At 39.3% G+C, this 22,604-nt stretch overlaps 1 protein-coding gene across 8 annotated transcripts in view; it reads left to right on the top strand.

Moving 5' to 3' along the window:
• The window catches only part of RAD51B (RAD51 paralog B), a 405,510-nt gene that overhangs the window by 150,953 nt on the left and 231,953 nt on the right, over positions 1-22,604 (top strand). For all 8 annotated transcript variants that reach the window (XR_005828893.1, XM_040600854.1, XM_040600852.1 and 5 more), the window contains one exon: positions 20,923-21,019. Coding sequence is in view for 7 of the 8 variants with exons in the window: in XM_040600854.1 (XP_040456788.1) it covers positions 20,923-21,019 (97 nt within the window). In the remaining variant the exon portion in view is untranslated. The remainder of the gene's footprint in view (positions 1-20,922; positions 21,020-22,604) is intronic.

Below are 22,604 nucleotides of genomic sequence, written 5' to 3'. Positions count from 1 at the left end.
AGAAGAGGAACTTGGGTGTGTTTGTGTATGGTGTGATGCAGCTGTTTTACAGTGGATTTTTTAAGCAGTTCGTCCATTTGAATGTCAGGTTTGCCAGAAATCTTAGGTGTGTTCAGGGCAATCCTGTTGATGCATTTCTCCTTACCTTGCCACTTCAGTATCTTTTTGATCACCTCTTTCCTGGCAATGCCTCATCTCTGTTACTCCAAAATAGCTGTGGGATCAGGACAAGTATTTGTGTAAGGTTTTTTTCAGTGAGGACTTACTTAACACAATCATTGTTTCTCTAAGTGGTCCTTTACCCCTTTCTCCTTTTTTGTCCCAGCAGGTTGTTTACTTGTTTTAGACATGCTTCAGGAATTTATTTGTTTTTATGTCTTTGTTTATTTGCTTTTCCAATTCCATCATAGCTCTCTAGATTTCATTCTTATATATTGACTGCTATAATTTATTTTCCCCTCCATCAGCTGTGTTAGTCTGTTCATTTTCTAAAGGTCTAGTTGTGATTTGCAATAATGCTTAAATCTTTCACTCTATTATTAGGACTGTCTGTGTTTTCTGAGATGTAGGCCTTCTGTAAAAACTGCAGGCTTTTAAATTTACTTTTGAACTGAAATGATTTTAACTTCACCTTTTCTGAATTTAGCATCACTAGGCTAGCTTCTGAAGTTTTCAAACTGTGGGCACTAGTGTCACTAGTTATGCATTTATGTTATTTCCTGGGTATGCCAGGTATCTCCAAAATGCTCAGTGCTGACCCTTGATTACAGTTCGTAAATGAAGCAATTAAAATAATAATCTTAATAGACTTAATACCTTTATTATTAGTAATCGTATTGGTAGTATTAGTCTTAGTTTTGTAAGCTCAGGGTCCTTCTTGTGAAGTGTGGAAGAGAAATACAACTCTGCTTGTAACCTCATTATATTCTAATGGCCTGGGTTTGTATTGATGAAGATTCAACAATATAGTACATTCTCTGCTGTTCTTCCAGTATAACATTACTTTGATCTACTAAAAGTGTAGTTCCTTCTCTATGGCCAGATACTGATTTTTGTTCAATAAACTTTTATTTTGCGTATCTAGTTTGCCAAACTCCTGTTCTGTTGCTGCATCCTCTAGTTTGACACCTCATTTCTTTTAAGCTCTTAATATTGATGGTACATTTATATTTATTTTTGAAAATGTGCGTATTTAAAATATGTGCTTGCTTGAAACTTGTTTGAAAACACCTTGTTTCTGTGATCTCAACCTTTCCATCTTTGAGTTCAGCTATAATTTCTTTTTCCCCTTTAAGTACTAATTTTTATGACTGTGTACAATTTGGTAGTGCAGTAGCCAGGCTAGTTCCAGACACTTAAAGGAACATGCAGCCTCTGCCTCATCCAGCACTTTGTCTTTTAATAACTCTTTTGCATTGCAATATTAGGTAGAACGCTATGAATACTGCCAAATTTTGTCCATTAGCAGCTGATTGAATTCTTTGGCCTTGACTCAGGAAAGCGCTTAAACATATTTTAATTTGTGTTTTAAGTGTACATTTAAAATTGAGTACATACTTAAGTGCTGCCTTGAGTAGGAATACTTTTTCAGATGGTTGTTTAGTTTTTTGTCTCTTTCTTCTGACATTTTGTTTTCCACAAATACATGTGAATGCTGTACTGTTAACTGTTCCTGGGCCTGACATTTTTTACCATCTCCAATGAACCAAGAAGAAATTCTAGAAAAGTTTGTTGCTAGACACTTCCTTTACAGTCTTCTGCTGCTTTTAGGTGAATATCGTGACCTTTTCAAAACTGAAAGACTGTCTTGAAGTTTCTGAAGGGAGGTAGCTTTTGTCTGGTTATTGTTTGCAGTGATATGCAAAAATTTACTGACTTACCAGTTGTAATTAAACCTATGTTAAAAGAATACTTCCAGTCCTGATTGTGTGTTCTGAAATGTTTTGTCTCTTTCGATAATGTTTCTGAAAGCAGGTGTAGTTGAAAGAATGATTGATTGGAAGCAAAGTCTGTAAGGACCAAAATGTGTGTGCAAAACTGATCAGCTGAGAGGAGAAGGAAAGGAAGACAAATATACCCCTCTGGAATGTAGCTCTTGGAGCATTTATTGCTATTCCCTGATCAATGGTTATTCTGGCAGTGTTTAAGTTAAACTTGGTTTGATCCAAAGATACATAAATACTTGTGAAAATTGGAATAATTTTCTAGTTTTGCTTGTCAGCTTGTTCCAGTATCTTCAGTGTCCAGTCTAAGGCAGGTGAAACACAGTTGGGAGTAGAGATGTGCAAAATTTCTGCAGGGTTGTGATTTATTTGGGTTTTCCCTAACGTGCTCTTTTTCTGACTTGAAACCTCTTAACTCTGAGGGAAAGAAGGAAATTGGGATATGCAGGATGTCTTAGCTGTCTAAGTTCCAGCTAAATAGGCACTGCGTATACCAGACTTTATAGTGCATGCCCAGTGTCCTAGACATGCCTAATTTGCTGTTTAAAAGCTGTAGAGCACATTCATACTTTTTGCCTATTAAGGGTGATTTGTAGGTCCGTTGTCTGCCTCTGGTGGTATTGCTTCCTCTCTGTTCAGCCCCATGTTATGCACTTTTTTCCTTGGGCAGCTGAAAGTGTTAAGACAGACCTGTGCTACCGTAATTTCAAGGTATCTATAAGCTATTTCCATGGTATTACCCATTTGAGTTATATGAATTGCCTTTAAGTGTTCCTTTAGTTGCAATAATAGCGAACAAAGAAAGGTGAATCAGAACATGTTTATCTTTGTGAAACACGGATGTAGACTGTAGCGGTATATATAACCCTGCTTGTTTTTTGGCAGTCTGCACTTGCTTTTTTAAAGCTGTTTGACACTGAGCATTGTCACATGGCCTCTAACAGAGAATTATTTCAGAGATTGCTAAGCTACAAAAGTTCCGTGTAAGCTAACATTACCTCTGAGTGATGGATAAACCAAGTCATAAAAGCATAGAACTCATCCTTTATTCAGAGCCATCATTCTTTCCTTCATTTTATTATGTGAAAACACTACTCAAAATTCATTTTGAAGGTTTAGATAAGAGTATACTGTGTTCTGCCTCGTCTTTTTGGTAAATGGATGTGGTGTTCTCCAGAAGTCCTTCCTTTCCTGCACAGCCACATAGTCCCAAATTTGCTAGACAGCAGCCTGAACAATTTAGGTCAGTCTGACTCTGAACTCTTTCCTCTGAAAATTCTCTTTCTTTGAATTTTAAAGCCATCAGCTAAAATACCTTCCTTCAGCATATTTTTCACTTTCTAACAGACTGTTGTGTAGTTTCGTATTTTCTTTCTAGAAAAGAGTAGGTAATAGCAAACCTGGGCTTTGTGTTTTATAAAACTCAGGCATTTTAGATCAGTGGGCACTTTGTAAAAACCTTTTGTTTCAATCCTGTGGATTTAATTTGAGTTTCATGTTCAAATAAAATTAGAAAGCTTAGTGCAAAGCCTAGGCAGAGCTAAGAGGTTTTGCTTAGCGGTATGCTGAAATAAAGGTTTCAGGTTGTTTTGGGAAAAAAAGGGGGTTACGTGTGCAGTTCCTCCAAACTCTTTTAACACTTTAGGCTTTACTCTGCTACAGCTTTTTTGGGTGATGTGCTTCTGTTTTCTGCCTTGCATTCTGTGAGACAGATAAGAGTTTCCTTCCGTCTTGTGAGGCATTTTGAGGAGGGGAGGGAGGGTGGGCGGACATTAGGAAATGATGTACTTGTAGCTCTTCCAACTCCCTGCAAAATTCCCATTCAGTATCAGACAGTGTATCCCTGCTGTTGCTCCCTTTAACCATTCTTCAGTTCTTTGGATTTGCAGCCTTTTTATTGCCATTTATGAAGACCTGTCAGATACTGATGCCCTTTAATGCTGGCAAGGTCTCCCAGATCCCTGTCTCTGTTCTCTGCTCTGTAAAATGCATGGAGTAATTCCTGTCTATCTTTTATGAGATTGAGGATCTGATAATTTGTAGTGTTTTGAGAGCATCTTCTGAAAAATACCATACAAGGGCATCGTGTTAATTTTTTTTTGTTTTGAGAAGCTGTCAAATATATGTGTGTGTGTTTGTCATGTGTCTCATATATATATATGTATTATTTGAATAACTGCTTGTATGACTGTATAGATAACATGTAATTATTAACATTCTGCATTAGTATTAGGATGTTAATATTATTGAGTACTTATGCAGTCTGAAGGTAGTTTCTGCTTTAATTAATACTTTCTCTATTTTTTGCACGGCTAGTTTTAGATGCAGGCAAAGAAAGCAGCTGTCCAGGATGGCAGAGTGGCAGAGTTAGCAAAACACTTCCAGTAATGGTCAAACATAACTCTGCTGCATTCTTCTGCCTGTCTGGATGTCGTGCCCCTGGTTTAAGGGGGAAGGCTGAAGGAAGAGTTGTGCTAGCATGGAGCTGAGTTGCACTGCCCTTCTCCAGCCTAAACTGTCACACTGCAAGACAGGTTTTTTGAGTTCTGTCTTGGCCTGGGATAGAGGAGGTCAAAAGGGAGTAATCTGAAGTAGCGTGCCTGGACAAGCCTTCTGACATGATCCAGATCTGGGGCAAGGAGCACTGAGCCTGTACATACGCATGTATAAAATTATGGTCATAGGCTTAAAAATTGAACTGTTTTGTTGCTGGATTTCTTGGTGAATTGGATTTGTAGTGCAATCAGACTCATAATCATTAGTTAACTTTTTCCTACTTTGTGTTACAAGTTCTCAAGATTTCATTATGAACCTCACAGTAGTGGCTGGCTGAGGTTTTCCACATGCGCTGCTGTTACCGTAGTTACTTCAATGTTATAGTAGCTTAAGAGAAAACTTTAGTCTTCAAGACTGGAGAGGATCTGAATGCTTATGACACAAAACAGAAAGCAAATAAGAATATAATCCTATATAATGTCTTTGTAACCCCTTCTTTATATCCTCAATGTGTTGCAGGTTCAGGCTGCTGTTTGGCCTCGCTCATTTGCCTAAAACATCTTTCTGGTTTTCTGGTTGCCAAAAGATAATACTGCACACCGGTGAGGTGGAATCGGCCACTATCTGTATCTAGATTATCTTTTTATCACCCGAACACCATGCCCCACAGAACATCAGAAAAACATTTCACAAAAGCTTGTTGTTTAGTACTATCTGTGGACTTTGGGCTACTGTGACCTCCTCAGGTGCTGTTGAGTAGACAGGCTTGAACAATGAAGTTCATGTCCAGCCTTTTCTCAAGTGGAGAAGCGTTTAGGTCTGTGGGTCTGCATTTGTTCTTGAGGCTGGCTCTCGCCGTTTGCGATCAGAATAGAAACCGTGACAAAATGAGTGGTGGCTCTTTCTGGTGATGGTCATTGCAGGTGTATTTCAGTTTGTACTGCCGAGGCATGCTTTTTTGACAGTGAGAATGACTCTTCTATTTATGGCCTTGTTTCTTGAAGTATAATGAATCTCCAAGCACTTTCCTTGCCTCCAAAGCAGTAGTTTCCAGGTCTCTGTGCCCCACCATCTGCCAATTCTGTTCCTCCCATTTATAATTGCTGTTGGTACGCCAGGTACTTTGCATCCCTGGAAGAAGTTTTGTATTCATTATTTGTAAACTGTACCTTCTCTATAGTTATTTGTGCCTCTTCCCCTTTCTGTTTGAAACTCCAGTGCAGGCTCGGCTCTTGGTGAAGCCATTGCAGGCCGCAGTTTCCTCAGTAACAATCAATTCCTTTCTTGCTCAGAAGCCTGAAAAGCTGTTGAGATGGAGTCTGGACTGAAACTTAGGTAATCTGGTGTTTCCTCCAGCCTGTTAAAAAGGTCAGCTTTTAGATCTGAGATGGAGTTTCTTATTTCAGCACACACCTGCTCTTTTTTTTTTTTTTTGTTCTGTGTCTCACCCTGTGCTTTTGCAGAGGGGAGCAGAATATTTTTTCATGCTACTTATACAAATATATCCAGTTTCTTATTGAGCTTCATAAGTGCAAGGTCTGCATCTGTTGGTCTTGTAATGCCCTGAATAATAGCTGTTATTTCCCTTCTACTGGCATAAGAAAGATCTGAGTTATCCAGTTCAGAAAATAAATTAGCACAGGCCTGATTTGAAGCTGTGCTTCATTGCTATTATTTTGTTGTCTTCACTGCTCTGGAACTATTCAATACTCTTTGCTCTTTAAAACACTATCAGTAAGCTCAGGGGAGTCCAGAAGTTGTTCACAAGGACAGAGTCCCAGCTAACATTTAAATAATAAGCTGACATCTATTTGTTCCTTTTCTTCTGTTTTAAATACAGTGCTAATACTTTACAGAATGTTGTACACTGTACCAAAAGTTGAGCCATGAGTAATTTTCCAGATTTATCCTTCCTAAACTTGTGGTGCAAACTAGTGATATTTTGTCCATTACCTGATTCAGCAAAGGGGAAGGATTAAAAACAAATAATGCAAAAAGACAAGGAAAAGCCCATGGGTTTCCTGGGGAGAAATGTTAGAGTTCTGTTACATGACCTACAGGACCATACATAGAATGTATAGTGGTCAACTCTTACTGCTAAATAGTATCTAGAAATTGCCCAGCTGTACTGTTGAAAGACTGGGAACTCTTGGTAGTTTTAATCACCTTTCATGCCATAAGTTCAAAGCATTAGGAAAGCGAAGTACTGAATCCCACAACACTCTTACAGGGCAGGCATTATGCTTGCTTTGGGAATGAGGCACAAAGAATTTATTGTATCAGTAAGCGGTTGCAGCTACTTAGCATCAGAACCAGGATTAGAAAACATGCGACTGGACTTCTGCTCCCTCCTGTTCTCTCTTGAGAATGAATTGAGGTGAAGAGTTAATGTAAAAGAAAAACTCTGAACTGGTTCTCTGCAAATGTATTTAGGGACAAAAGGATGAAGGTGGAAAGAGACAAGTCCACGATCATGATTCGCTTTGGTGACCTTTAGGGTCAATAAAACTAGACTTGCAGTAATCTTACTCAATCTGGAATAAAAACTTAGTAATATTAAAATTTAAAGTAAGAACTTACCTTTTCAGGCTACTGTCTACACTGAAGTAGATACCTAATGTTCTGGAGGAGAAGAAGGAGACAAGTCTAAGAGACAGCTGGAGTATAAGCCATCCATTACATGATATTCATGTCATACATTCAATTTGGTCCAGCAGATAAGGCTTATGTAAAAACAAAACACAAAACCAAAACAGGAAAAATAAACAAGCAAAATTAACATTTTTGAGGAGTAGTTTATTGCAAAATGAGCCATAGTCAGTTATCCTTAATTAGACTCAAGGAGTAGCCAATGGCAAAGGAATTTGATTGAATTAATAGCACTACTGCTGAAAATGCTTTTCTAGTTGATACATGTTTTGATGATTGCAGGAAGCAGACAACTAACTAAAGAGGTTTATGCCATATCTGTCATTCTGCCTGCAGAAGCTTTACATCTCCATACCACACAGGACATTTTGCAAATGAGCATCGATCTAAACATGAAAGTTTTTACCAAGATTTGGGTATAATTGAGCAAGGATCTTTAACCTGCCACACACTCTGCTCTGCTACTGCACCTTGCTTTAAAGTCTAAGCATCTTGCTCTGAATTATTTTTATCTTTGTTTTAGGAACTCTACAAATATCCTGTCTTTCTCTAAGAAAGCCTCTGCTGCTGCACCATTGTTCCACCTTCAGCATTGCAGTCCTGGCATGTAGCATCCAGTAGCTCCTACTCTCTTGCCCCATGCCTACAGCTGAAGATGCACTTCCAGCTTGACCTGAATCAGCCTATTGCTTTTTTGCTCCTGATTTCCCACAGGAAATCATTCACCTCAATCCTATCTAGAAACACTTTTCTAATCTGGGCCTGGTTTCCCATGTGTTTGCCTGTGTATTTCACTCCTCACTAGAAGAAGCTGTTCCAGTCCTGGGGCTGCAGAAAGCTTACTAGCACACATCTGTTCTCTTGACTAAAACATAATTTGCTGTTCTTCAGTTTTTCTCTAAATTAAATCAATGAAATTCATTCCTAACACTAGTATCTTTGCAATTTATTACTGAAATCCATAGTGCAGACTTGGTTGTGGTTTCTTGACACAGTCTTTGGATGAAGCAGTTATTATGGAGTCCAAGGAAAATGCATGATCCTGTGAATTTTAATAGTAAGTCTAGGAGATGATGTAAAAAAAATTGCTAGCTGCAGTGAACAATTAATCTAAAACTGCTGTAAAATTTCAGATGGTTGTCCATAAGACATTAGCTGTTTTTTCTCTGCTGCCTATATATGTAGTTTTTAGGATGTGCAACAAATCTCAAAAGGTTTGACCCAGCTGTGTTAACTTGGGTTAATTTGAATGTGGTGTAATTTTTTTTTTACTTTTAAGTTTAATTCTTAAGGAGCAGATGCTTTCTAATTGTGAGATATCTGTAATCTTGTACCATTCCCAAGGTTTTCCTGAAGTTTAATATCACTGAAGATGCTACAGCCTATTTTTATTTAGCTGACATCAACTCTCAACTTTTTTGTAGTTCTACTAACAGTTGTAAATGTAATGGTGTACCAAAATAGCTGAATAAATGACTTTCTTTTTTTTAAAATATTTACAAATCTTTACATAAAAAGTGAGGTAGCAGCAACAAAGAACAGTAATGCTGGTAGATCCAATGCCTTTCCAAGTGGAACCAGTGGAGCTATTCTCAGTGATCACCAGCTTCCCAAACAAATCTATACCAAAATTTAAAAAGAAACGGAGCATCTTTGGGTTTGAATTGATTTGCTTTTGCAGGGATTTCACTGTTACCAGTCTCTTAGTTTAATTTGGCTTAGTATTGGGAAAAGGTTTGCCGAAACAACCCTGTGGGACTGATGATCCCTGCAACACAGAAGAGAAAATACGCTTCTACAGTGGTGCCTTGTGCATGTATTTAAACAGTGACCTTGAGGACAGATAGGGTTGTTATCCCAAGAGGTGAGAATTTAGCTTGAGTATAGTTTCATGGGTCCATGATTTCTTTGGACAATCTCAAATGCTATTTTTCTGTATTGGGCAAAACCAAAGGGGGATGTGTCATACTGTGGTCTCAGCACAAAAATGTCTCCTTGCATTTTTCTGAGTTCATTTTCCATCTTGAGTCCTAACTTTCAAAGAGGTTTCTAACAGTTCATATTTCCAAGGAAAGTACACTCCCAATTTGAGCAAGTTAGGTAGATAAATAGAAATCTGTCATTCTAAGATGTGACGTAAATGCCAATTTTGTTGGGGAAGTATTGGCTAACTGTATTTCTTACTGAAAGGATTTTAGAAGTAGGATACAGAGGCTGAGACAATACCACTGAAATTCCAGAGCATCTTCAGCCACAAGATAGTTGTTTTTTTTTTTTTTTTTTATATATATATTTTTTTTCTCCCTGCCAAATATTGAAGAGATTTGGCTGATTTATGACCCCACCCCTCTTCTCTGGGTAGTATCAGATCAGACATATTTGGAAAACAGTCATGCACATGTGTGTATTTTCTGTTTGTTTGTTTTATTATGGACTAGTTATCTGTAACTTGTGGACATTTTTTTTAATGTGGTTTTGTGGAAGAAGAACTTATAATAATCTAACTATTCAGTAGCAAGGGTTCCTAAAATACTGTAGCAGTTTTGAAAAAGTGCTAATAAAACTTCACAGCACAGTGCAGCATCATGCATTTTTTTATAGCTTATAAATATATAAATAATTTTTATATATTTTTTATATATATTTTTATCATGCTTTTTTTTTTGAAAAATTTCTTAGAATATTTTAGTTTATAAAAAGTTAAAAGATGTTAAAGCTCTTATCATCCGACTTTGCAGGTTTAGGACACAGACAAAATAACACTCAAGTAATTTTCTTTTGCATAAAAATGCTATACTGTATTAGTGGTATGTTCATGTATTACAAATCTCAAAAGCTAGATGATAAAACTTTCACTTCCAGTCCAATCAGATTAAAAGATGTTGACTATTAAAACAGTCACTGACAGTCTACCCAACATTCAGATTCGTGAACCCAGCATCAACCTAGTTTATTTGGTATGCTTGTTGGGTTTTAAGGGAGGCTGAAGCTACTGATCGTTTTGAAATATTATATATATCTTTCTGGTAGAAACAGATTACTGGCTGAATTGCAGGTTAGGCTGAGAAGGATGCAAATGTAATACAGTATTTGAAAATGTCTAAAATGTAATGTTAATATATACGTACAGCTTGTAGTACATATGATTCGCAGCTGTTCATTTTCACTTATTCTTTCGTACCTTTCTGAGCCCTGGGTCACAGGGAAGTGAAACTGATGGTGGCTTGGAAGGCTGTTTGTTTCAGCAGCTGGGTGTTTTGTTTTCTGCGTGATTCCTACTCTTATTTTACAACCATTGCAGCTATAGAGGATGATAACTGAATTTTGTTCATGATAACACTTTGAAATCACCAGGGGCACGGTGTTCACTAAATGGGTCTTGGTTGCACTAAATAATGCCATCAGTGCCTAGTTTGTTCCTGCTTGCTAAATATCCTTCTCCTCATGTTGTAAAAATTATTGGTAAATCGGTTTGATTGTCAGGCTTCTGTGTGATGTCAGTTACTACCCCAGTACTCTACAGACATGTTAATTTGCCTTGAGCAAATTGCGGGATGGAGGTATATACCCAAATTCCCTGTTCCTGTTACCCTCTACTCAAAATCTACTGACCGTTGCATGCACTGAAATAAAGCTACATGATTATCTAAGGATAGCCATTATAGATAAATGTAAAAATCCCATCCATGTCCGGAATGTACCCAGTGAAAAGCATTTTGACAAGCCCATCAGACAGACTGTTTATAGTAATACATACATGCAGGTCTGGAGAGGTACAGCATTATAAGGCACAACTCAATCTCTATCATTAATTCTATTAATCCCTCAGATTCCTTCCAATTACTTTTTTTAAGGCAGTGGGTCACAAACACTTCTCTAACAAGCATTATGTAAAGCATGCTGTGATTTCTAACATCAATGTAGGCTCGAAAATACTTGCTCTGTTTCTGTGATGCTGATGAAAGTAAGCCATGTGATGCCGTCTGGTGGTGGTGTTAGTAGTTACCCGCCTGTAAAGGTTAAATGAATAGACAAGGGGAAGCAAATATTCCCGTAGTCCTCTGTTGCCTGCCTAAAAGTACACACAAAGGCTCCACTGCTGCAGGGAAGGCGGGAAAGTATGGTTTGCAGAGGAACTGAACAGTGAAATGTTGATGGGGATTTCTAGCACATCCTAAAACTGCTTTCTGCTGCTTCCACAAGACACTGAGGAGCAGCCTGCACTAACACTCTCCTCCCTCTAAAAATGTTGGCATAGGGGCACGATGTGGGATAAGGTGGAGGCAGGGAGAGTGTTTTAAAAACGGTTCAGCAAAGCTGTAAATTACAGTAGCCCATTGAGCTGTTCTAGTTTGCATCCAAGACCCAGCAAGTCTCCTGTGACCCACTGCCTTGAAGAAATTAATTGGAAGGAATCTGAGGAATTAATGGAACTAATGACATTGAGATTGAGTTGTGCCTTATATGCGATACCTCTCCAGACCTGCATGTATATATTACTGTAAACAGTCTCTCTGACAGGCTTGTCAAAACATCAAAACCAAATAAAAATGCTGGTACACTAATTATCGGCTTGAAATAGGCCATGAGCCCTAAAGAGGCCTTTGTTAGGAGTACTTCATTAGTTTAGTTCATGTTCCTGTTTAGTTGTTAGGAAAAAACTAAATATAGGCAGGTGTAGAAAAAGAAAATAAGCCCCAAATATAGAAAGAATTATAAATATATAATTTTCTGGGTAGATATTAGATTGTCCTGAGATGTCCTAGAGTGCTTAGGTGAGTATAAGCCCTTCCAACTCTGAAATTAGGGTTTAGGAGTGATAGTAAAGATTTGTGGTACCTTTAGACAGTTTGCTTAGTGTCTGAGCATCTGTCTCTACAATAGGGGTAACAATACATTTATTCCATCGAAAGGTAGTGAGATGTAACGTTACAGAATTTGTGTAGGTGGGGGTAAATTTGAAGTGCTGGATAAAGCCGGGTAGGTGCATGACAGAAGGTCTGAACTCAGCAAGCAAACGGAAGGACCTTCAGTCTGCTTTCAGATCTGGTAATGAAAGTTAGCGAGTGCCAATAAACTGAGCTAGGTTTTTCATTGAGAAAAAAAGTAGGCATAGTTTTATATTTCCTTGCAGTCTTATTAAAGAGTAGGAGACATACTCAGCTCTCCTCTCAGCCCGGAGCACATTGGAGCAGAACTGAAGTTCTGCACTACCTACTAATGTTCCAGACAGCCCAGTTTCTTCCCCATTTCTTCCCCATCCTTCAAAACCGAACAAATTAAACCAACCAAAAGCCCGGTTGCTGAGAACAGTGTGCAATCTAGGAGCAAACTGTGAATTCATAATTTTATTTATTCTTTCACAAGACAATTTGGCATTTGTCAGAAAACTCCCTTTTAATCAGTGGTATTTGCTGCTTTGAGAGTGCAGCAGGTTTTGGCTGTGAAAGTCCTGCAAGGTGCTCCGTGTTAGCTCAGCCGGTATCAGACTCATCTCTTACTGTGGTACATTGTTAGCTACACATAGGAGCAAGCTCAATTCAGAGAGCCATCATTATGCAGGGCTGGAGGGGAGGGTGGAGGAGAGGGAGGGTCTGCTGGAAACTAACTCAGCTCTGGGCAGCTGGCAGGGTATGGAGGTGGGTGGCAGTCCCTCCGGGGGTGTCTTACGCACATCTCTGCAGACAGGTTTGTGCAGGCTGCTGGATGTGAAGGCCTTCCAGGCACACAAACCTTTCTCGACGAGTAGCACAGCACGAGGGTGCTGCGGCGTGGATTTTGAAGGTTACGTTTGTGTTGGCTGTGTTCCCTCTTCACAGAGGAGGAAAGGCTAAAGACCTCAGGCTATCGCTGGGTGGTAGCTATTTCAACTTGAAGACGTGTAGCTGCCTGAGAACAGCATGCTTTTGTTTGTTTCTTTTTTTCTTCTGGTGGAAGTTTTATTAATTCATTGTGATTATTTTTAAGCAGTTGGCAGAGATGTGAATAGGCGCTTTACTTCTTCAGAAGGCTTATGGAATTGAATTACATAACTTTTTTACTTTTCCTATGCAAAGCAGAATAAATTGGATGTAAATACAGTGGCCAGTCTCTGAAAGATTCCTTGCTTTCTTCTGACTCCTATTTATACTCAGTGACTATAAAATGATCTCTGTTACTGTGTATTGCCTCTCTGAGGGAGGAAAGAGGAGAAGCTTGTGTAGAGATACTATAGCAAAGCAGGAGCTGGAAGTCCTGTCCTGGGAGCTCTAATAAGGTTGCATTTAGCAAATGTGCCCTGAGTAACAGGTTTCTAATGTTTTAAAAGGTGCTTGCGAGCCTTCCAGAGAGTCATTACTCTCTTGTTTCTGTGGTGTTAGACTGTTTAATTGCCCTTCTTGTTTTCCTGGATGTGATGAAAATAGGTACAGCTGAAAATAGGTACAAATGAAATTCCTCTGAAGCAAGGCCCACACTTGTTGCTAGATTGCTTATAGGATTAGGAAGTGTTTCTCAGTAGGTTTCCAGTGGTTTGCGTATATGTATCTGTTATTCAGGGAATTATGCCAAATTCTGGTGACATTGGTTGAGATGTGAATTCTAACAGCTCTTGGCACAGAGACCTCTTCTTTGCTTTCAGTCAGGTAGCTGCTATGCTTTTGTGTCTGAAAAAACATCCATCTACTTCCCTCTTATGTGAGCATGACCATTATAGCCTATGACTCTATAGATAAACATGATAGCTGTAACAGGTACTTTTTCTCTCACTGGTTTGGATTAGCAACAGTTGTTAAAGGTGGGCACTTGTCTGTTGCTTATGCCTGCAGAGATAGAGCTTCGTGCTTTCTTTGTTAACTATAACCGGTTTAGTAGAACACGTAAAATTACTTTTTAGTATCTTAGTTAGGTCTTGATTACATATCAAAATTGGTGTTTGACCTTGAGCATGGGGATTTCATTTATTATAAGCTTGTGGTGGCTGGGCTTTATGGAGTACTTGACATTACTTTCATTTTTCCCCACAGAAGCCTGAGATGCTAGAGCTGATGGCTGCTCAGCTTGGGGGTATGGGACATTTTAGTGGGATGAGTACTATGTGGGTGTGGTGATTTGCTTGGATTTGAGATGATAAACTGTTGGATTTTCTCTTCTCTATTTGGTTTGCATGAGCTAAATTAGTTTACATTTTCTAAGAATGAAGATATGTGTATATATTTAATCTCCTATGTTTGGTTTGGTCCTGGAGGCCAGAACTGTCTCGATTGTGCAGAGACTTTTCACCAGAGAAGCCCTCTCTCCTGCAAGGTGAGCCCCTGCAGAGTATCACTGCAGTAGCTAACTTCGAGTGCCCTGTAGCTGTGGGCACTTGAAAGTCTCTCTTTAAAACTCTTGGGGGTTTTAAAGAGCAATCAATATTGCAGTTCAGACTTTTGCTTTTTCTGTCTGTAACTCTGTGATTTCACTGGGGAAAAAAAGGTTTTCTTCCTTGTGAGTATTAAGTACAAGTCCTGCTGAGGTCTTTGACAACTTTTGACAGCTTTTGTGGCAAATGGCTGCTGATACTGAAGGAAATGTCCCCAAAGAAACACGAGTTGAACAAAAAGCTTAATTCAGTGTGTAGCTTGCTTAGATGAAGAGCACAAGTGCATGTTACTATGAGAGATGGCAGTAATTTAGGGTTCTTCCTGGAGCAGACCAATGCCAGTCTCAAGGAGCTGTAACAGGTTGCCAAGGAGAAGGCTGTGGTTCTCACAGCTGTTTGAAGCGTTCTGCTTCACCCCGGTTTTCTCACTGTTCCCTTTTTCTGTTTCCAGGATTGCTGCCTGCCCCATCTGGCTTTGTGGTATTGCTTGGTGCGCTTTCCTTTTGCTAATGCCTGAACAGTAGTCACCATTGTTTTGACCCCTTACTGACCACTTGAATGTCTCATTAGATGCTCTGTGCTTCATGGAAAGGGAGAGGCGCCTTCTCAGGGACTGGTATGAAGAATGGCTGGGGATGAGCAGAACTTTTCCTTCTCCTCCAGCATGCTGAGTCAGCATCCCAGCCCTGCTGATTGTCACTTGTACATGGTGCTCTCTAATAACATTGCCTGAGTACAGTGAAAACCACAAAGTACATGGACTAATAAGGGTGGAGTAATTTGGGATTATTGCAAGTGTCCTTGTGCTTGCTCTCCCAGCCCAATAGGAAGCCTTTAATAAGAGCTTTCCTAAATAGTGTTGCATGTGAAATGGGGAATTCTGCTCCGTTCTTTTAACAAACAGCCATTTCATGAGACAGTTGGGGTGGTTTTTTGCCTCTTGGTACATTTATACCTTTGCTGGTTACTCATTGATAGTTTTGTGCTGAGCTGCCTTTAATTTTGCAATAAACTGACAAGGAGGCTGAGACCACAATTTTACAGAAGATGACTTATTTACTCAACTGGATTTACAAGGATGACAGAGTCAGATTTAGTAGTTTCAGTGTGGCCCTAGGAAGGGCAGGAGGAGTACTTGAAAAATTGTACTGTATAAATAACCAAACAAAAAATAGTTTGCTTATTTTTCTGTGTAAAGCAGTCATATTTCAGTTCTTAGGCCAGCTCTCTCCCAGGACCTGCAGGGGCTTTCCGTATATGCAGGAACTGTGCTATTCCCAGCAAATGGGGGTGTTGGGAGTTTAGGCACCTTAAATAAGTATTTTTATTTCTCTAACGTGCTTCCAGAAAACTGACATCTGCTGAAGTCACATCAGTGGAAGGAGATTCTATTTTAACAACATGTAAAGATTTCAAGAGAAACAGTGGTGCTGGCTTCTGGATTAATCTTAGAAGTAGCAATGACCTGTCTAGAACATGAATGCTGTTTTTCTTAAGAATTTCTTATTTCCGTTTTTTTCCAGGTATCAGCACCTACAAAAATTGGGGAATTGATCAGAAGAATAGGCATTTTTTTAAGGTGCCTAAAATTAGGAACTTGAACTGTTCCCTTACGTTTATCTCCAGGTTTTCTAACTGTAAGGAAAAGGATCATTCTTACTGTCCTAACACTTCTAATGGTTAAAAGGGGTTATTTTACAGTCTGAGGTTGCTATACTGAAGTAAGAATCTTCATAGAATTGGGAAATTGTGTGGTCAGCCAGTTGTGTGGTATTTTCCCAGAAATTATTTTGAAATTTGGATCTAAGTGAATTTCTGCAGCATTTGTAATTTTGTCAGTAATGGAAGGCTGAGTGAGGACTGTAAATTTTCACTTGTTAAATAGCTAGTTTACCCAGTGCAAGTGAATGGGCTGAAAGGTTGAAGATAGTGGTTCATTGAACTCCATAGGAGTGCGTGGGGCAGGTTTCCAGTGTTACTGAGCTGTCTGGCTGACCTTTATGTGTGGTTTTTTCCCCCTCTTCTTTTAGCAGTGGAGGGTGTGTTTCGTTCTTGCACAGTCACTGGCTGAAGAAGCCCTATGCTCTTTGGTCATCACAAAGTAGAAACAGAAAGCGGTAACACAACCTCCTTACCCATTGCACATGTCAGGACACAGTTGTGTGTGGTGTAATGCTTTTCGCTCTAAATACCTTAGTGGTAATGAAAGTATCTCTAGTAATGAAAATATTCTGTTTCATTAGTTGATCCTGGAAATAGGAGCTCCTTTTAAAATACTGAGTACTTTATAAAATGCTGGGTATTTTAAAATACACTGTATTTAAAATTTCAATACGATAATGTTAACATATGTAGCAATATTTTCACTGTTGAGTGTTCTGCTGGAAGATAATAAACTCATGCCTGGCATCGAACTTCTTAAGTGGAAGCCATGCTTGGCTGGTAATAATACCCAGTATCTGTCAAAAGGAACCACAACAGAGGCAACTTTTTCTATACCTGCTTTGACTGGGAACTTGGCGGGTCTCCTGTACTAAACAGGCTAAATCTGATCTGTACGTTAATGGCACATCTCCAATGAAAAGTTGAGGAAGTGCTATTGGTTTCTTTCAAGTGCGGCACCTAGCAGACAGACAAAAGGGAGATACTCTAACCTTCTGGCTGGTGATTTGTAAGATATGGCTTCGTTAAGATCAGGACTAGCATTATATTCTCTGCACGCATGTATGAAGCAATATGTGAGACCTAGCCGATTCTGTCCATGCACAAATGCGATTACTCATCAGAAAGTCACACAGCTGTTTCACTCAGATCTCCTTTGTCTGCCTGTATGTTCTCTCCACATCACACTCAGGCTTAACTGTTCCCTCAGACACCTACTTGCAACTCTCTGAATACACTGAACTACTTCAAAGGATAGCAGAACAGAATATAGGCATGTCTTGCAGGTTAATGAAGGAGACTTTGGGGAAAAGTTAGTACATTCTCTAGATGTGACACTGGAATTGCATGGTATCAACGTTCAGGGCTTCAAGCTGGATGTCTGTAGGACTGGGGACTGCTGAAAATGTAGGGTCTTGTTTGGATGGCACTATTCACTGACAAAGTATTAGTGACCAAGGTTTTACTCTGGGAAAAATAAAAGAAAATTTAACTGTTTCCAGTAAGGGCGTGTGATTGAAATTTTGGAGATAGATGTATGTATTACAGAGGAGTTCTCTAAGTCTGAGTGCCTTAACTTTTTTTCTTTGGAACAGGAGCTGAGTAACGGCTGGCTTTTTTTTTTCTTTTGTTAGTGACCCATAGCTTGTTTGAGCCAGTGAGAGTTTGGAGTACTCTGCACACCTGCAGAGTGAGGTTCACGCTGTATTATGGTAGCTGCACGAAGATGAATATTGGGTTTTGGTAGCAACTGTACCTATACCCGATGGAAGAGTTTTGCAGTAAGCAAGGCTGCACAAGTGTGACAGGGAATTTGATGCCAAATTTAGTGCTTAGCTAACAGCCTCTTGGCTTGTACTTATGGGAGAACCAAATCTCTGTGTTGGCTCAGCACGCTTGCAGAAATGAAGAATAATTTTCAGTTAATTCCAAAGTAAGCATTCTGTGCATGCACATGGCTTCATCTCAGAGGAAGTGTGCTTATTCAAGATAGTATTTAAACATGTATTTAAGCAAATGTTTAACTATCAGTGAAGTCATGGAACTAAGAATACATTTAATTCCCATCCTCAGAATAAGCCAGAGAGGAACATTCACTTGGGTGTAGGACTCTGTATTTTTAAACTGATTTTTTAAACAGTATAACAGGTTGTCTAGGATATTGTTAACATTGACTAGTTATTGCATAGTTACTGAAGGACACATCAGAAACTGAAATCTAAGTTCAAAGGCATAGCTTAAATTAAACATAAAGGGTAAAGAAGATTTTCAGTCCTACAGCTAACAATGCTGTAGAGTTCCTGGTTAAAGAGGAGGCCAAAAAATCTGAAAGATGAAAAAATAAATGCAGGTGCATTATTCTTGTTGTTAATTTTCCTTTTGATTTTTGAAGTCTTTAAATTTAGTTTCCTTTGAAGGAGAGCAATATGAAATATGGCGTGCTTAGGTCTTTTTCTTCTTTTTTAAAAGATCCTTAAACACGCATGGTAGCGTTTCTTTAAAATGTGGTGTATAAATAATAAAATAAGTGATGGCACAGTACAGAAATTATCTTGGCACAGGTCTGGGATGACTGAATTTCTTACAGAGCTTTTGACACTTGTGAATAATGTAATCATTGCAAAAGCATGCCAATGAAAACTTCATACCCCACCAATATGCGCGTGTGTGTGTAAGTTTGTTAGTGTGTTCTGTTTCAGCACATTTTCTAGTACTGGATGGAGGAAAAGCTTCAGTGTTGTGCCATATTGTTGGTGTATCTTATGCTTGGTTGCCAGAGTAGCCTCTGTGGGTAAGTGAGGCTGTGGGTTTTGTGACATAGTGAATAGGAACTGAAAACAGTGTTAAGAAAGATCTCACATCCTGGTCCTTATCCCTCCTGACTCTTGGCTGCCTGTTCCTTTCATTTGCCTTGAACCAGTTTGGATGTTCATCCTATCACAAGGATAAACTCACTTAAATGGAAGTAAAGTATCCTGGAAAGAAGAAAGGAAAAAGTGACTTTTTTTCTTCTTTGTTATTAAATTGAATCATCTTACCTTGTAATCTGCTGAACAGGACCGCCGTTGGCTGCAAGGGGTTGTGTGTACCAGGCCCTTTCCTGTCTGCTTTTGGGTGCTTACAGGTTCATGCAGCAGCTCTGGGCGAAGCAGCAGAAGTGGTGTGGTGCCTCTTTTACATGTTTGCTGTTGGCAGTATTGCAAGTTGTACCTTAAGAACCTTTGTCTAGGTGTAAGACCAAACAAGGCTGTAACCTACCATATCTGTGTTCACTGTAGTGGTCATAACATGCCCAGTCCCAAAAGGCGCACCTGTGGTTAAGCTGGGCAGAGGGGTGATAGCCAGCTGAAGTTTGTCTGGAGCTTGCAGTCAGTAGTAGAAGAGCATGAGGGACATCATTATGGAGCTGTGAAGGAATTGAACTTCTGTTGAGTAGATGAACAGTTGACTTACAAACTTTAACTTGTGCTGTTGGTACAGTCTATAAAGCTCTCGGGCACCACTGTCGCTGTTTACAACCACAGGGCTGAGTGGGCTGATGTAAGCAGTGAGGAAGAGTTGTGGTCTTGGTAAAGGTCGCAGCCTCCGTCACGTTGGTAGCTTACATCATGCTGCCTGAAGAAGACACATTGCCCTGCAGCACTACCAATGCGGTTACAACTCTGTTGATCTGATACAGCCTATGTGGGATCTTGAAATGGAAAAAGAAAATGGAGAGTGTGATGTATCGCACTACTAAAAGTGTTAGAAAGCAGGAGGAAGCCATGATCAGAGGGAAGGAGGAGCAGTGGAGAGAAGAGCAGAGAAATCCCTCTTCCTTTTAGCAATGGCAACCTGTTAATTTATTCCAGTAGCATCATGAAACCGCATCCAGAGTATCATGTAGGATTCCTTTCTCCCTTCCTCCTGTGTCAAATATAGCTGAAGACAGGCCATTAATTCCAAAGAGATTTTGTTTGGAGTGGAGTCTGTTCTCAGTGCAAGCAGAAAGATAATTTTGATGTTTGTTTGTTTTTTTTTGAAGAAGTAATTTCTCAAGTTTTTGTCAGTGTGCAAAGTGGAGACCAATTGTAATTGCAGAACATGCAGCTGCTTAGAGATCCAAAGCATTAGGAGATAATTGTGTTTATACCTATGGTCTTCTCCCTGTGGTGTTTGCCATGTTTGCCTTAATCCTTTCTGTTACTAGAAAAAAAATACATGTTCAAAGGTGTGGGAAGTTATTCATCTCTTGCAAGACCATTGCTCATGTTCTTGGAGGAGAGGATGGTGTTGCGTACTACAGTCTGTTTATCAGAATCTTGTGATCCCAAAAAACACTGAAAAATCCTCTTGTGTCGAGGTAGCCCTGTGAAATTTAGTACTCTTGTGCTTCACATCAGTGGGGATGTATCCCTATGTACCTTTCTCAGTGGAACTGTGTTTCAGCCAAAGGAAGGGAGTGTGGAAGTTGTGTGGAAATTACTAGGAAAACAGATTTCCAGTTTGTTTATGAAGAAAATTGTTTTTTATAAGACTGTCAAGTTATTAATTGAAGAATGAAACTCTTCAGAACAGTAGTTCACTTTTAAGTGGCTGTATGTATTAACATACTGTTGTTTAGTGTTTCATCTTTTTAATAATATCCCTTTTCCCGCACTTCTTACAACTATCTCTTTCAGTTTCTGCAGGTAGTTCAAAATTTTCTGAGTGCTGAATTTGCTGAAGGTCAGAGTAGAGGGCTGCTTGGATGCTGTGCCTGGAGGATTCCAGTCCTTGCTTGGGCTGCTCTCAGCCTTCCAGTAGCTGTAAAAATTAATTTCCCTTCCCCCTCTCCCTGTCTGTTTGCAGGTTATCTTGACAAATCAGATTACCACATCATTGAGCAATGGCTTCCCGATCCAGGCAGACCTGGTGTCTCCAGCTGATGATTTGTCCCTGTCTGAAGGTAAGAGATCCCTTCTATCAGAACTGAAACTCTACACTGACACAAATCCATGTTGTACCTCTTGCAGTCTTGCACAGGGGTCTGTAAGAGTTATCAAGTCTAACATAAAACACTCTGGGAACAAAATTATTTTTCAGTTTCTCTGAAAATCCATTTATAAATAAAAAAAAGTAAGCATATTAACTAAAAGGATCTGACACTTTCTAAGGGCTGGGAATGAATTTTCAAGCCATGTCAGTTCTATAACATATTCCTCAGTGTTGTGCTTGCATTTACAGCATTATTTTCTCAGTCTTCTGAAGCTGCTGCTAGAGTTAATATACAGGCTAGACCACAAATTTCATCTTATCTAATGATTACCAGTGATTCCAAAGAGAAACAGCTGGTCACAAATGAAGGCGATCAAATACTCAGTCCTGTCCCTTGCATTACGCTTGTCTGGTCTTCAAGTGCAGTGCCTCAAACTGCAGCTCTCAATGTTGTGTGAATGTAAGGTGGGGTTTTGTGTGATGCCATGTAATACTTTACATCTTCATGTTTCTTTTTTCTGCACAGAATTAGACAAGCACATGTTTTTGGGGTAATAGTGAGGACTTACTGTGCTAAGAAGAAAGATAATTCTGAGTCAAGGTTTGCAAAGTAATATAATTTCAGCTTTCTCCAGTTGCAAGGGATAGTCAGAATCCCCTCAGACAGGGACAGATGCCGAGATGTTTGCTATTTAGAGTTCAGTTCATGCACAGACCCAAATGTATGATGTAAAACAATGCTTATCTTCCCCACAAAGGTATGATAATCGCATGTAGACTTCTTACTTCGAATATGGGTGTTTCCCCTCTTTCAGCCCTCGTTGCACTTTCTGGTGGTTCTGGTCAGCTTACACAGGCAGCCCTCTCAAGCTTGTCTGACTTAATGCAAGAACAGGTTGGTGGCAAAAACAACTAAGCAATGGTTGAAACTGACATTATTTCTGCATTTCAATGGACAAGAGATCGAGATGTTGAAGACAGAGTAAATGGAATGTCAAAGGGTAGCAAAAAACGTGTGTAATGTCTTAACAGTGATTGATGTGTTTACACCATAATTTTGTCAATAGGAACTTGGGCAAAGCATGGCCAATTAAATAGTTTTGGAATTGTGCTTGTGGCTTTTGTTGCCTCCATCCATTGCCAAAGTATCTTTGAGGCTCATTGCTTGAATATCATGTCCCTACCTATGTCAGAAAGAGTTGAAATTTGCTAACTGGAATTGGAAGAGGAAGGCATCATTTTTCGTCTTTATGATTTCTGTCTTGGCACAAAGTTGTTGCACATTGTGTTATTAAATGCTCTTGATCACAATGCTTGTGCTTTTGTTTGTGCTTTAGAATTGGTCTGTAGGAGCTTCCTCTGAAAAGAAAGTCCTAGCTGACTCTGAAGTGGAAGTAATAACAAAATGTGTTTTCAGTAAAACATTTTTTTTTCTTGTGATTAAAATATTTGAAGAGTGTTTGGGAAAAGCATGGAATAGTTGTAATCTTCCTAATTTTTCCTGCAAATATGAGATTTAGTGCTTTGTATGAGTCATAGTTCAATAGTATTCTGAA

Source organism: Falco naumanni, chromosome 7 (genome assembly GCF_017639655.2).
Source record: "Falco naumanni isolate bFalNau1 chromosome 7, bFalNau1.pat, whole genome shotgun sequence".
In the NCBI taxonomy this organism is placed as follows: Eukaryota; Metazoa; Chordata; class Aves; order Falconiformes; family Falconidae; genus Falco; species Falco naumanni.
This window is presented reverse-complemented; position numbering and strand designations above follow the sequence as displayed.